The sequence below is a fragment of the Hirundo rustica genome, chromosome 2 (assembly GCF_015227805.2).
Source record: "Hirundo rustica isolate bHirRus1 chromosome 2, bHirRus1.pri.v3, whole genome shotgun sequence".
NCBI lineage: Eukaryota > Metazoa > Chordata > Aves > Passeriformes > Hirundinidae > Hirundo > Hirundo rustica.
Window position 1 is genome coordinate 29,387,597 of NC_053451.1, and position 16,392 is coordinate 29,403,988.

Sequence of the window (16,392 nt, forward strand, 5' to 3'; positions counted from 1 at the left end):
ATCCACTCAGAGAGCTGCTTACATTCTCGAGCACCTTTATCCCTTACCAAAACTGCCTAAGCTAGGCTGCCCACAGCACTCAGGACTTCAGCCCACAGATAGCAACAGTAATTGTTCCCAGGACATGGAGTTTTTCTTGGCATTGCCTCAGTCCAGTCACTATAAATAGTATATAGAAGGTCGAGTCAGGAGGAAAGAGAAAAAAACTCCCTGGCAATCTAAATAGGCAAAAGCCACTTCCTTTTATTCAAGCAGCTACAGTGAGCCTAGGGCTGTCTTCACACACACAGACGGAATCCATCTCTCATTTGTTTCTGAATACCTTATGCTGCATTTCCTTCTTACTGCACATCGTGGCATCAGGTCCACTTGCTGTGGTCCTACAGCCCCTGCAGATGACTGCACTCACTGGAGACAGTCGTAACAAATATTCAGACTGAAGCAGGCCCACTGTCACTAGGACTAGTATGTTTTCCTTCAGTGAACACTACCACTTCAGGACCATCCCAGAGAAAACCTGAACAAGAGTGGCTTCTCCTGAAACACCTCCACTGTGTCCCTGCAGAACAACTTCACATAAAACATGAACGCCAGCTAAGCCACAGGCATTGTCACTGGTGATAGTACAATTTACCATCCCTCGGCACCAGGACTTTCCAAGAAAACACGGATCTAGCTCTGATTGATTCACAATATCCAATGCAAGGACAGAGGGTTGCAGAGCTAGCACCTCAGGGGCCAGAGCAAGCTGCCACTTCCCATCAAGTCAAGCCTACTATGAAAGGAGAAGGCAGAGCTTGGTGTGCGCAAGCGCTTTTCCCTCAGCTTGTCTCAGTCATTTTTCATATCTTGGCACAGTGTCAGAATGCCACAACAGTTCAGCTGGGCACAGCTCATCTCAGACACTGACCCAGTTTTCCTCAGCTCCCCCTACAACGCTCGCCCCTGTGCTGCCTGTGTGTGCCTGACTGCTCACTGGAGACAAGTTCCACCCGGGAGGCCAGAGGAGCAGCTTCTGACAGACTTCCAGCAGTAACAAATAGCAAAACCAGCAGAGAAAAGTGCTGGAATCATGGAACGGCAGTGGGGAGAGGGGTAAAGAAAATGAAAATGAAGAGAGGACAGACCAAGAACCAAAGAGGCAGAGAAAGACACATTAAAAAGCTCACTCGGATAGAAAGGGCAGAGAGGAAATATTTGGAGAACTACACAAAATGCAGCGAGGGGAGGAGGAACAAGGAAGGCAGTTGGGAACTTCAACAGGGCTTTAGGTACACCCAGCAGTGATTTAGGGAATGTGATACAGGTGACACTGACTTTTTGTATGCAGCTATGACTTGGAAATGAACTGGGACACAGGAAGACATTTAGAAGAGCATAGAATTGCTCTCTTCTTGACTGAGACGAGTGATCTGTTTTTTATATAGGAGTTCTGCTCACAGGCATACTGTGGGGCAGCAAGAATAAATACTAGATGTGAGAGTATTGAAAATGAACAGTGTCAAAGCTGGCACTAGCGTCAAACTGGGAGGGATGAATGGACACAGATGATTTTGAGGCCTAGGGAAAACTGGATGCGCAGAGCTACAGAGGGCCTCAAATGAGAATGACTCGAGGCAAAGGGATAGAGTTTGGCACTCAGAGAGCAGGATGATGGAAAGGAGTCAGCAACCCGTAACATTGTAGAATCATGATGTAGACGTTTAGACATTACATTTCTCAAAATGCTAGAAAGACAGCATAATTAGCATGCAGAAAACACACGTGAAAATAAAAATTGTAGGGTCCTTTAGATAAAGCACTTCTTGTCCCCTCCTCCCCCCCAAATATATCCATGGCTAGCTTATGATGCTAGTAAATTCCTGCTGGGACAGGCTATTCCACAGTGGCTGGTACTGTGCATCTTACATCTTGTTCTGAATGAGGCGGGATCAGCCAGCAATAGAAGCAAGGCACAGTGATGCAATGGGGCCCTGGGTTGATCCAGAGTTTCACAGCTACTACAACTGTTTGGGTGGGGAAGAGAGAGTGGAAAATGAAAGAAACATAAGGAGAGAAAAGCCTGTCTTTTGAGTCTTAAAGAAGAGCATCAAATCAACAGAGATAAAATAAGTGAAGTGACTAAGAACTCTTTCCTGCTTAACTGTTGATAGGAGATCAGTCGAGTAAGGGATTTTTTAGGTAAAAGAGGTGGAGCTGAAGCAATTACTAGCTAATTATGTGTGGGAGAACAGCCAGGGAATGGGTTGTGTGAGGGAAAAAAAAAGGCAAAAACATGAGAGGAAAGATTTGGGCAGAGTAGGACAGAGTATTAGCAGACAGCAAGCACTTGATACAGGAAAAGAAACAAACTACTTGAAAAGCACCAAAATGTATGTACAAGTAGCATAAGAAGGCTGGAGAAGCTGATGAAAGGAGCAATATGGAAGGAAAAAAAATTTGAAAAAGGTAATCTAGATCAAGGCACCAAACATTACTGTCAAACGTGAGTTTACCTTGAAATTAAGGTTCTTACCCAGAAGAGGTTAAGACACTGGGTTTGTTCATATTGAAACAGAGCAGGCTGTGGGGCGGGAGCTTATGGCTGTCATCAGCCACCTAATGGGAGGAGATGAAGGTGTAGGTGGCAGAACACGAGATAACAGACACAAGTTGTAATAACCTCTTACTACACCTTACCAGAATCTTCTTCTACACAGGAAAAAGTAATCTCACCATGGGTGTTGTCAAATACTGGAACAGTAGCCCAGGGACATTGTGTACTCTTCATTTTCAGTAGTAACTAAAACTAGACTAGAACAGGCCTTGACTGACCTAACCCAATTTGGTCCTGCTTTGAGCATAGGGTTGGAACAGATGACTTTCACAAGTCCCTGCAATGTAAATTATCCTGTGGTTTTAAAGGAAGCATCCTTTAAGTGATTAAAATTTAAGAAGAGCTTATTGTGCTCTTTTTTTCCTTTGCTACTAGTATGTGCATATTCTTAGCAGATTATCGAATCTTTTACTTTAATATAAATCTAAAAAATTTCTTAGCCTCACGCACTGAAAAAGGTTTATCCAAGCTGGTGAGAAAGGGCCTTTTTTTTAGTAACACAAAAATAATCGTGCAATACTCTTCCCAAATGAGACCCCCACCAGCTCTGTGCACAGTTGCTTGCTCCTTGTAGTTATCAGTAATACAGATGTGATTCCTTCTGCAATCAGAAGGGACTGCATATAGCCAAAGGACATGGGCAATTTGATGGAATCCTGGCAGCTACTACAGATGACAGGCAGACCTTTTGCTTGCCAAATACTCTTAGAAACAAACATCCAGAGAAAGAAGAGAGAAGAAGCAGCCATGTGGATGGCTAACCTTGGTAAACATCCAAATGCCCACCCAGCCACCCTCTTACTCTCCCTCCTCAGCAAGACATAGGGAGAAAATTGGATGAGAAAGCTCGTGGGCAGAGCTAAAGAAGTTATAAAGACAGGGAGCTTGTTTACCAATTATTATCGCAGGCAAAACAGACTTGGCTTGGGGAAATTTAATTTATTGCTGATTAACATAGATTTGGGTAATGAGAAAACAAAAACAAACATTAAACCAACACCTTTCCTCCTCCCTCTCCCAAGTTCAGCTTAATGCTTTTCACTCCAAACTTGTTCCCTCCTCCTCTTTCTGGATGGTGTTCTCTGCCTCTGGTCGTATATGTTTGTACAGAGGTGCCACACACACAGCTAATCAGCTCAGCTCTGTCCAGAGCTCTGCCCTTCTTTATTTGGAAGTCAGCTCAGCACTTTATCAGGCAGTCATTCCTTTTCTCTTTTTGTCTACACTGTCATTTTTAATCTTTTTTTAAATGTCCCAGTCATAAATTCTAAATATTATTTTCAAAAGCACCTGGTAATTTAAATCCTATAGGATTTTGCAAGGCAAGGTACCCTGTGTGTATACATCTACAGAAAGAAAAGGAAGCAAGGTCCCAATCTTCCTTTTTCCTCTGTAAACTGCTGCTCTCTTTTCTGACTGTTCAGCATGACAAGTCTACTCAGATAAAGTCAAAAGTGAATCCCACGCAGATTGCACCCCACATCACCCTTGCTAAGGGTTGCTATTTCACTCTTCTATTTAGCTGGAGAAATCTGCCATATAGTAACATAGCGCAGGCAGTCTTATTAAAGGAAGGAAGGAAAATACCTTAAATCATAAGAGGCAGGGGGAAAAAAAGGGCTTTCTATCTATCTGCCCAGAATGGCTCTTGGCAAATTTGTTGTTCTAAATAAAGAGGTAACAGCTGGTCCAGGAAGGACTCCACAGGCTTGCATATGGTGAGGGGGAAGGCAATGCCCACACACTCTTCTACCAAAGTGTAAGAAGGAAACTTGCTTCTCCTTCTTATCCTTGGTTGATTCTTCAGTCTTATTAAGAACACCTCTCTACATTATCATCAGTAGAAATCTGCCCTTGAGCTATTGCTCTTGTTCTGTGTTTCATATGGAACACTGTGGCAGCTCTGTATCATGGTGTACGTCTGTTCTTAGGAAGGGAGAACACAAGTACAGAGAAACACCAAGCAAGGGGACATGAGCTGAATGTGGCTTCATTCAGACAGGACAGCAACATGTGGTTGGCAGGAGAAGAGATCAGGAAGGATGATCAAGTCAGAGGAGTTTACAAGAAACATGAGGAGAAAAGAATACCCTTTAACATTATGATTCATATCTGGTCGTCATTGGCTGCTCTAGGCTGCTCATGGAATCTCAGGAACTAAATGATAGGAATTGACTTTTGTAGCTTGATAGACTATCATTATTTCAGTTATTCCTAAAAATATGAACCATTTTCATCTATCTCCAGCTTCTCAGAGAATGAGGCTGTAAGGAAGTATCAGCCTGCACTGAATACTATGAAAAATGGAAGACGGATTTTTAAAAAATATCCTTATTTTTATTTGGCAAGCCCATTTTTTTTTTTTTGACTGCTTAAGACTACTATCTGAAATTAAATTATTGACTGGCAGTTTATTTAGACTGTGAACTAGTCATGCTACTGATGCAGACAACAAATTTTGTGCCATACAGAGCTGCTCTATGTCAGAGCTTACTGTCTCTAGAGCAGCACTAAACCAATGTAGTTACAGTTCTTCTCTCAGAATGAGCAGGATAAAAAGGCACACATATTTTAATTATTCTCAAAGTTTAAACAAATGAAAAGCACTTACCAATTTTAATTGCTTTTTAGTTCTCCAGCACAATGACCTGTATTTTAATAAAGCTATTTTGCATGACCCAAATCACTTAATGAAGCAGGAATTTAAGGTAACATATTGATAACCATCAGTTATTCACTGCATTTGCACTCAGTGTTAACCGGAGTATTTGTATGTTCCATGTACGAGCTGAACTCTTGTTTGAATAAATCCAACTTTTAAATTTCATCTGCAGCCAAAACTGTGTTCCACATGACATTTATTTTTTAGACCACTAAGTGTAGTATAGCAACATTTCATACTGAGAGATTTTGAGCAGACGTGTATTAAAACAAAGGAAGCACCAAAAGAACATCATACACAAATTATATTATCAACATAAGCAGTTTGCTCTAATGGACTGTTCTAAAGTTGAGATAGGAACACAATCATGACATTAGACTGGGTGATCAGGCTTGGCCAGGTTTTAGCCCAATACCTCCTCCTACAAACATTTCACAAAAATAACACTGGCCCTGGGGCAGAGAGTACATTATTGGCGATGATGATACCATTATGACTGCTTTTTCAGTACAGGCTCACAGAGCCACATTTTCCCTGCCTCATGACCAGGTTTCTGCTGTTTTCCTTTTTTTTTTTATTTTATTACTATACACTAGCAAAAGGGCCAGAAATAACTAGGACAGAGAGTGTATTAGCTCTGGGCTCAGCTCTCCTCCGTGCATCATCTTTCTTCTAATGCTGCTGCCTCTTGGTAAAGACGTAGAATCATGGCAGATCTGGCTAGTGACAGCTTCTGCTAGTTCTGTCTAAGTACCTTGAGAGGCTGTAACCCTGAGTGGAGTTTCCAACCGCGTTCTTAGCAGCAAGCTGTGCTGTCCTGGATTCGGCCAGGACAAGGACAACTTTTTTGCATTAGCTGGGAGTGGGCGTGGCTGTGGGAGTGTAAGGAGGACCAGCTGTCACTCTACACCACCTTTTATCATTGACAGGGGTGGGGGGAAGGCACTCACACTCCAAGGAAAAGGGCATTCCTTTCTGTCGGGAGAAAACGTATCGGAAAGAGCCAATCGGATTGGTATTTGTTTATTTTCACTTGCCATGTAAATCATCTGTCTCACACATTTTGTTGTTAATATCATTGCTGTTGCTAGTGAAGTAGTTACTAGTTCATTTTACTGTCTCACTGCTGCTTCCAGTAAACTGTTCTTAACCAATGATCTTCTGTGCTTCCAGTTGGAGGGGAGCGAGTGGCAGTGTGGTTTCAGTGACAAAAACTAGAGAACACCATTCCTAAACCATGAGAAGTGGTCACTCCAACTCCAGTCTGAGGAACTAAACCTGTGAGAACAGGCCGCTACAAGGCGATCTCTGTGAAAAATAATCTACTCTCCCAGCTCTGTGAAATTCTGGCTAGGGCCAAATATTGCTGACACAGAGAACCAATGAAAGGATGGCTGCCTAAGGGGGAGAGGAAAAAAGTTCCCTCACCTTGGCAGGCTCGTTCATCATCCACAGGCTGGTAGCCAGCCTTGCAGGTACACCGTCCAATGGCCACCATCCACTCCCCTTCTCCATTGCAGTGCAGCCGAACGCTCGAGGACCCCGTCGTGCTCGTCTCTTCAGCGTTGGGCACACACGTCCCCGGGGACTCCACCAGCGAGGTCCTCTCCCCGCCAGCAAACGTTTCAGGAAAGGAAGCAAATCCTTTCACCACAGCTGGGCACTTGTAGAAAAAGACTTGGACTGCCACCAAGGACATGCAGGCTCCCGAATCCTGGAAGGCCAGGTAGAAGCCATGCTTGGTGAGCGGCCCAAAGCTACGTACTTTAACATTCATCTTGACCACCTTCCCAGTGCTGTCCACCTGGGAAAAGCTTTCATCAGCTGCAATAGTATCCACTTTGGTCCAGGGGCCCTCACGCCACTCTGGCATGTCCTGAGAGGCTATGTCAGCCTCTGACTGGTGGTAGTAGAGCGTGAAAGTCTCCTTGCAGGAAGAGGCCACGGTGCGCATGCTGGCACAGTCCCTCACGGAGAAGCGGAGGCGGACGTGGACTCGGTGGGCTCCGCGCCGCTCTATGAAGTGAGTGCGCAGCCAGTTGTTCTGACCTGGTTCAGCCACGTTGCACACTTGAAAGGTTCGGATCAGGCGCTTCTTGTCATCCAGGACACTTACCTCATCCCACTGCAATGGATATAGAGGAGAAAAAAGAAACGGTAAAAAAAAAAAATGGATTCAGTATTCAACTGCACCAAAAATACAGTACAGGTCTTTGTCTTCCCCTTCTCCTTGCCATGTCTGTGACAAGATTTGAACTTGCTGATGTCATGTGCAGCACAGCATTCTAGACAGAGTATGACCCTGTAAAGAAGAGCCGTCAAAGCTCTTGAAGTAAGAACTGTTGTGACAGAAAACATAAATCATGCAAACTTGGTCACACAACATCGAGAATCTTAAAATGTGAGAGTCACACTTTTTTCCTTCCTATTTTCCCATCTCTTGTCTCCAGAGACAAAACAAAGGACACAGCTGAGACAGAGCAACAAGGCACTGTTCTCTGGAAATCACATTAAAGCAAAAGTCCCTTCACACCTAGCTTTACCACAGTGGGAGCTGTGTTCTGACATCCCCATTGCACATAAACCACTCAGCATGGCCACTACAGGGGCAGGTCCAGATCTGGTTTGTGCCTGAAGGACGGCACAAGGGAGGGACAAGGAGGGGTGGAAGCAGGTTCCTGTACAATTCTGTGAGACAAAGCCCTCCTTAACCTCTCAATGAGCTCTACAGAATAGGTACAAGGCCCTGGGAATGACAGAGGATGTGCACAGTGAGACAGAAGAGAAGGAACCTGCTCAAGCATCCTTGTGAAGGTCTGACCAACCAACTCCTTACAAAAGAATCTGCATTAACAACATTTGCCAAGAAAAACAACAGCAAGTTATGGTCATTCATGACTTTCTCCAGTGCAAAACAGAAGCACCCAGAGAAGAGACCAGGAGATCTTTTTAGGCAAGTTTTCAGCCTCCTTAGGCCCCAGTTTAGCGATGTCACCAGATGATGGAAGAGCTTAATACAGCTTTCAGATTACTATCCACCTGCTTTCTCAGATGGGTACAAATAATGTCCCAATAAAAAGTGCAAAGTTGATCACGAGAGTTTTCAGGGCCGTGGGAAGAATGTTAAAAAATTCAGGAGCACGGATAGTGTTTTTCTCAATCTTTTCAGTAGCAGTAAGGCACTTTAAAAGAAACAAATGATGCCAAGACATCAATACTGGCTTCAGGACTGGTGCCTCTGCCAAAATGCTTGGGTTTGTAACCACTGAAGAATCTCTGAGACATGGTGTGCTGGGACGTGACAGGATCCACTGCTCTGATGGAAGAAATGTATCTTTGCTCATAAACTGGAGGGACTGATTGAAGGATTTAATCTCTAATTGATGGAGGAAGGGCACACCAGCAGAAGACCTGAAGGCAAACCAAGGGTTGGCATGGCATAGACTTAGGATGGCAGAGCTAGCTGGGATCATGTATGCTCCTCCTGGGAACATGGAGGGCTCAGGAGCACAACTGAAATGTTTGTACACCATGGGAGCACTGGACAATCATTCATGGCACAAAACTTCACAATAACAGGTGCCAGATCCTGCACCTGGGTTGGAGTGACTGCAGGCACAAGTACAAACTGTGACAAGAGTGTCTGGAGAGTGCCCTGCAGGCAGGGCCCTGGGGTGCTGGTGGCAGCAGCTCAGTGAGAGTCAGCAGGGTGTGCCCGGGCAGCCCAGAGGGCAGAAACCGTGTCCTGGGGACACCAAACACGGCAGCAGAGCCGGGCACAGCGGGGATCATCCGCTGTGCTCAGCGCTGCTGCCGCCCCACCCCGAGTGCAGGAGCAGTGCTGGGCACTACAGTGTGAGTGGGACGGGGAGGTCTTTGAATGTGAGCAGAGGAGGGAAACAAAGCTGGAAGGTGTGGAAGGGCTGGATGGTGTGTCCTGGGAGGAGTGGCTGAGGGCCCTGGGTTTGTCCAGTTTGGAGAAAGGAGAGGCTGAGGGGTGACCCCTCGCTCTCTGCAGCTCCCTGAGGAGGGGAAATGAAGAGGGAGGTGCTGATCCCTTCTCCCTCTGATCCATGGTAGGATGTACGGGAATGGTTGAAATCTGCCTCAGGGGAAGCTCAGAATTGACATCAGGAAACATTTTTTTACCTTGAGGGTGGTCAGACACTGGAACAGGCCTCCTAGAGAGGTGGTCAATACCCCAAGCCTGTCAGTGTGGAAGGGACATTTGACAACGCCCTTTATAACATGCTTCAACTTTTGGTCAGCCTTAAAGTGGTTAGGCAGTTGGACTAGGTGATTGTTGTAGGTAGCTTCCAACTGAAATTATTCTATATTCTATTCTATTCTATTCTATTCTGTATCTGCATGGAGGGTAAGGAGGTGGCAACAGCATCCCACTCAGCATCCTTCTCTCTTAACAATCTGGATTTGCACAACACACTGCTGTGTTCAAATTGTTCATAGGTATACAAAATCTATAAACCAAGTCTCACTGCTTCCAGTTTACCTTTCTTCGTCACACGCATACACACCTTCCCAGCAGAGATACAGTCAAGAAGAGGAAATGCTTACCCCATCAGAAGGGTGTGCAGTCCAGCCAATCTCTGAGGTCTCTTGAGTTGTATCCAGAAGTATTTCTGTTTGTATTTTAAAAAATAAAAAAAGTAATTTGTGACATTCCAAGTCAGACTAAAATCTTATCTGTTCCTTACAAGATTGTCTTGTAGAGGGCTTCCATACACCAAAAATAAATATTCATGTCTTGAGATTAAATATGACAGGTTATGTCCATACTAATAAATTAGGAAAGGTCAAGACAAGGGCAGAGGCACTGGGCACATAATCATGCTAACCTGTGATTCTCAAGTTGCTTGGCAATATTCTCACCAGACTTTCCAAGGCACACTAACAGCATGGAGCAGAGATATCATAATAAGCAGCTCAGATAAGACCACTCTCTTTTGGGAAAGGAAAGGGTGAGACACAAGATGAGCTACATGAATGCATGCCAGACCCCTAAGAACTATGGTTGCCCATTTTATTTGCACATGTAAGTGAGGGCACAAGGCCAAGACATGTTTGTTCCCAGTTCTGGAACCAAATTTCTTTGGGAGTTTAAGACTATAACCCAGCTGATTCTGTAATGGATTCACTTTGTTCTGGAGCTGGGCATTACATTGCAAGCCTGTGTAGGAATCCCAGTATTAAATAATCTGTTGCATTACACTGCTCAAGAGTAGGGTACATGCAGAACTTCACAGGCCTAGTTTATTCCCACAACTAGTCTGCATTTCCATTGTTATTGAATCTACCACTAGAGACAGATACTAGCCTTGACTGCTCTTGGGCATGTTATTCTCTGCTTGAGTAGAACCACAGAAGAGATTTTGACAGTACTGACTATAAGCACAGTATTCTCCAAAAGAGAATGTCAGGGTCTGAGACCACCATGGTATGCAAGCATGTGCTCTTCACTCTGTATATTTAGCACACAGAATAAGAAAATAACTCAGTTGAACAAGTATTTACACGTGTTCATATATACTGTATAAATCACCTGGCTTTTCTAAAATTCTGGGAAGCTTTATTTGCTTATTTTGATTTTCATATTTCTATCTTATTGCTTTAAAAAAAGCCCCTCAAAAAACAGATTAAAAGAAAACAACCCAAAACCTAACAGCAACAGCCAGCTTACCTACAAATAAATCCATGGTCCATTATTAAACCTTGCAAAGGTTTGATAAAATGATTGTTCCATGTTTTATGCAGGAGAGTTTAGCTCAATTTTTTTTATTTCCAGTTTATGGATTGCTTATGGCACTATCCCTACCAGTACACTCGGGATTCACTCCACATTTATCAATGGAAAGGAAAGACGAGGCTCATCCTAAAGCAGACATGATCAAGTGAGCAAGTTTATACAGACCTCAGCCTTCACCGATGCCCCTGAACTATATTCTCTGTATTCCTACAGGATATTTTATACTTTTTAGATCCTCCTGAGGATGCAGCCCCTTGATTCAAAAGCAGAGCAAAATACCTGGGTTGGCAAAGAAAGAACTACTGGTTAGAGCTAAAGTACAAACCCACTAAAATGATGTAACAGACCTCAGGAAAAGCTGAGCTGCTGAGTTCTCAAGGACAGCTCGGCTCAGACAGCCCCTCTGAGCAGCAGAACATCTGCAAAAGGCCTATGCCTCCCTGAGGCACAGTCTTCCCTAGCCTGTCCTGGCAGCAGAGGAACTTGGCATTACCCCATGCCCATTACCTTCTCAATTGCACAGTCTGGCACAGGGATTGCACTGTCTCCTGTCATTACTTTGCCACTGGGATCCCAGACATGGCCTTGATATGCTGAAATAATATACAAGGCCATTTTTCAACACAGAAAGAACTTTTTTCATAAACAGATCTGAGTCTCCCGTTTAACAAAGTATAATGGTACCACGACTTCTACCCCATGGTAGCTCTAGAAGAAAGTAAAACAGAGAAAGGTTAATCAGGGCATAGAAAGCCATACAGAAAGTGAGAAAGAAATGGAGAAGAAAGAAAATAGAGAAGACTTGCTCAGTAGAGAAGACTTGCTCAGTAGCCTGTGCTCTGCCATGTCAAGTGCATTCTCCAGACTTCTCACCAGTGAGCGAGGCAATTATTTACCAAGCACATGAGTATTTTACAAGCAAGCAGAAATAGGGAGCCTGAAGCAGACAGAACCGTCCCTTTCACAGTGAATACTTTAAGTCAGAAACCACTAGAAAAATAATAAAAGTACATGAGTGCATAAATCTCATCTCACAACCTACAGCCAAAAGCCCCTCACTGTTTTTCTTCTTCCTCCCTCTCCTACTGGCTGTATGCCTTGAATCACATCCCCAGTCACACTAGCTGCATGCACACTCATAAATCTAACAAGCTGTTAAACTGCTCTCTAGCTCTGAGGACAACAGGCACAGTATGGATCATGTTCCCATGGCTTGAAACACCAGCCCCACAGAAGTGGACAGCTGCATCCAAACCGCCTCCCGGGAAGGGTCCTCAGTCCGTCCTAACCTCTGACCCATGTGTAGGCACTGTTTGTGGTAAGATTATTTGGCACGGGCCAAACAAACCCATGGCTGTGCTCATAATTTAACACTATGAATGACTACATGTGTACAGGTATAAGCCTTCACTCTGACACTTTATTAGCACTGATGATTGATGCAGCATTCCACATCCTCACTAAGCTGGGCCAGACCAGAATTTGGCTGCTCTTCAGTGTAGATAGAAATGATGTGTTCAGCTGAATTTACCACCCTGGAAGTAAAATGGCTCACACCCTTTCAGCATTGCTCAAAATGAAGCATCTTGCAAGATCAGGTTAGACCCAGGCTCAGTCCAGCCCATGATGCTGCTAGAGGTAACACTGACTGAGGTATCTCAGGGTATCAGTGGAGCAATATTCCACTCTGCATTAAAAATGAGGAATAGGCAAGATATCTGTGCAATCTAGAGGCCTTCAAACAAAATAGAAGTATGACAATTCTACAATTCTTCTTTCACTCCTGCTTTAATCTCTGTTTTGAAGAATGATATTCCAATTTCATATTACAACTGTTATTTCAGTTTAAGGAAGATAAAAATAACTGATCAGAGATTCTCCTGCATTTCTCTTCCCTAAACCAAAAAGAAAAAATATCACTTTTTATAGAAGAGTCAATATGGATTCATTTCACTCTGCAAAATCTAAACTCTCATTTGAGAGTTCTTGCAGCCAGAAACGGTGAAATAAAAATCCCAAATACTTCAGCTAGTCCTATTCTATATTTACATCACAGACCATTCTCTTGGGCTACATTATGCTATAATGTCAACATCGAGGAAAACTGGGCAGAGGCTGGAACCTGCTATTACAGATCAGGCTGTTCAGAAGAGGCAGGTTAATGATTTTCAGATTTTGGTCTGCCTGTACTTTCAAGCAAGACTATTAAGCGCTTGTGTTACAGACAAAATGATCCCCTGATGCAAGAAGATGACAATTCAGCCGAGGATGACTGACCTTATACAACCTTCATGGAGGCAGAGATGGCCTAACAGCTTTCTGGATTGAAGAACATTTGCCCTCAGTGTCTCAACAGTGCAGTGGTGCAAGAGGGAGTTATACAACCAAAGCCTTGCAAACTACAGCCACGGACGAGAGAGATGATCCTCAGAGGAGAGTAAAAGAATCCCTTTACCTGTGTGATGAGAATCTGGTCCTAAAACTGTAGAATCACAGAATGAAACAAGCTGGAAGGGAGGTACAGAGGTCATCTTGATCAACACCCTGCTCAAGGCCGGGCTAAATTACAGTAAGTCACTCCAAACCTTGTCCAGTTGAATTCTGAATATATCCAAATGTACACTGGTAGAAGGCAAAGGGCACTGTGGTAATAGGTAACATTCTGAGAGGTTTTTTTTGCTATGGAGCTGAATGCCCCAAGCAGCAAAACTTGCTTGCTTAACAGACTTGAACCGAAACATTTCTGAGCTTATTTTGCCTTCTATGATCATGCCTTGAATAAGTAGGAAGAGTGTGAATGCTTTCTAAGAAGGCTGGGAAGAGAAAGCATTCCCTGGGCTTGTGCAAAAATAGCGTTAGGAGTTGTCAAACCCAGTAACCTCACACAAGCCAGGCTGCTGCAGCTCCATGGTCCCAGGTACAGCCAGTGGCAGGGTTAAGTGGGTATTCCCAACAGGCACACACACAAACACATGCAGGCACCGCACATCTACGAATGGCCAGCCACAAAGATCAACACAGAGAGAAGCACTCAGCAGCCATGCAAACAGAAACAGCACCACCAATGGCCTCATCCTGCTCCCCTTTCTGGTTGGTCAGGATTAGGGTCTGTTAGTGGGAAATACACATGCATTTGTTTACAGTTTGGATCTCTGCTATAACTGTCCTTAAAGATTAAGCCTCCTGACCTCTGGATCTCCGGTCTCCATTCACCTGAAGCTCGCAGCCCCACTCCTGGTGTGAGCAGTCAGCCAGCCTCACCCAGGGATACATCCCTTCACACACACACACACCGAGGCACGCTACGGATCCTCCACTAACTGGCTTTTAGGGTGCAGCCTACCCAGTCGCTAGCCCAGCTGCTTGCTCTCCTGGGTTGCTATTCTATGGATCTCTCCATGAAGGGATCTTTGACACTCAGCCTACCCAGGAGCTGACCCTGGGATCATCTTGTCTCTGGGTGCACTGAGATACACAACACATAAACAATACTCCTGAAGAACCCCCAGAATTTATGGTGACCAGAATAGCTGACCTGGACCTCCTGACAGCAGACATTCCCTCACTAGATAAACCCTTCCATTTGTCTCGCTCACAGAGACACAAACATTTAAACTAGTGTCTCATTCCTCCTCCAGACTCTGCTCTTTCCCTGGCTTCCCAATCCACTAACTCCACAATCAAGCTAGTCTGGCTTGATATAGAGATCACAGACTCCTTAGTACAAGCTCACTCACTCCAGCTGCTTGCATCACAGATGCACAGATCCTGTGACCTGTGGTCCACTTTGAGTTCCTAGCACTTGGTTTTCATCCATTCCATGATCTCCATGACTCATGGGCCACTATGAACCTGTGGCTCAACTCCAGCTGCTGGTATATAAATGTGCATACACGCACACACCAAACAAAGCCCCCTCACCCAGGTAACTGGTGAAAAATGGAACTTAGTAAGAAGATAGGATAGACTGTGATCAGATGCCTGACAGCTGTACTGACCTGCAGCTGGTGTATGTGACTGGCCCCTTATCTCTCTACTTTCTCACACTTAATCCTCCCTTTCCACACCTACGGTTACTCCTCTAAACAACCCGCAGTAAATTTTGCAGAATATCTTCTCTAGATCCCTTAATAAATCCCATGCCCCTGTTGGCAATAATCTCCTCCAATCTGAAAGGCGTTCCAGAGACCACTTCCATTGATTTAACTTAATGGGTTCCATTCCCACCCCATGGACTGATCACACTCCTGCGACAACTCCAGGAGAAGCTGGGTCAGGGCATTTACTTCTCTGTTAGGTTATTCAGGTTCCCCTGTCTTTCACTGTTCCTCTGTGCTCCTTTGAGCATGGGGAGAGGACCCTTTTACCAGGAACTTTTTATCACTCATATAAACAAATACATTTATGCATGGGGTCCATCATCTGGAGACAAAATACAGCGAAGCCTTTGGGAAGCCTTAAATACGCCAGAATTTCTTCCAAAACTAAACAGCAATTGTGGTGAAGTAAATAATATATCAATAGCTAATGACATACGCAACTGTAATAAATATTCTGTTTTTCAAAAATGAGTTGATGAAACAAGTAAACGACCAAACAAAAATAGCAAAAAATTCCTACTTGTTCATAATTATCCAACACAAAGGTTGCTGTTATTTTTTTTTTAAATGTCTTAAAGTTTAGCTATGTCTTAACATGAAAAAACAAGCTACAGAGCTATAGAATATGCCTCCTAATATAAGAGAATATATACAAAACAAATCTATGAGACAAAAGGGTTTGAATTTTTTCTTGTATAAAGCTATATTTTTAATCCTGCAATGAATGATCCTGTATTACTTCTGCAATGCTACTTCTCAAATGCAATTAATTTTAGAAAAGCTATTTGGAATCAATGGCATATGTGGTTAGTAAGTTCCACAAAGTATAATGTAATTTAACTGCTTGCTATGTCACAGCAAAATGCTGACACTATCAGAACATCAAAGTTGTCATACGCAAGGAGGAATTCTCACACTCCAACCAGGAGTTATGTACCATCTGTGAAAGAGAGGAATGACAGCCAAATGGTGTAGGATATGGAAATACACAGCTTTTTGCAAGGTAACACAGTTTTTAGGCTTTATGAATGATTGTGTATTTTTCTCTTTCCCAGCCCCTTTCTTTTGTTAAAGCTCTAAGGAAACTGCCGGGATTAGCACGTTGCGCTACTACTGATGTCAGAAAATGCAGACATCAAGAAATTAAAATAAAAAAAGTTCCAACTTTGCATATGAAATCAAGTTAAATTACTATCTACAACTTTTCTAGTGATACAATGTAGTATCTACTCTTCCACAGCTTAAAAAATTCATTATCTAAACACCCACT

General features: G+C 43.7%; 1 protein-coding gene across 3 annotated transcripts in view; it reads right to left on the reverse strand.

The window, feature by feature from the left end:
* The window catches only part of EPHB6 (EPH receptor B6), a 66,625-nt gene that overhangs the window by 27,440 nt on the left and 22,793 nt on the right, over window positions 1-16,392 (reverse strand). For all 3 annotated transcript variants that reach the window (XM_040056014.1, XM_040056015.1, XM_040056013.1), the window contains exons 3-4: window positions 9,834-9,898; window positions 6,687-7,383 (exon numbers count right to left, since the gene is read on the reverse strand). In XM_040056014.1, the coding sequence (XP_039911948.1) occupies window positions 6,687-7,383; window positions 9,834-9,898 (762 nt within the window). The remainder of the gene's footprint in view (window positions 1-6,686; window positions 7,384-9,833; window positions 9,899-16,392) is intronic.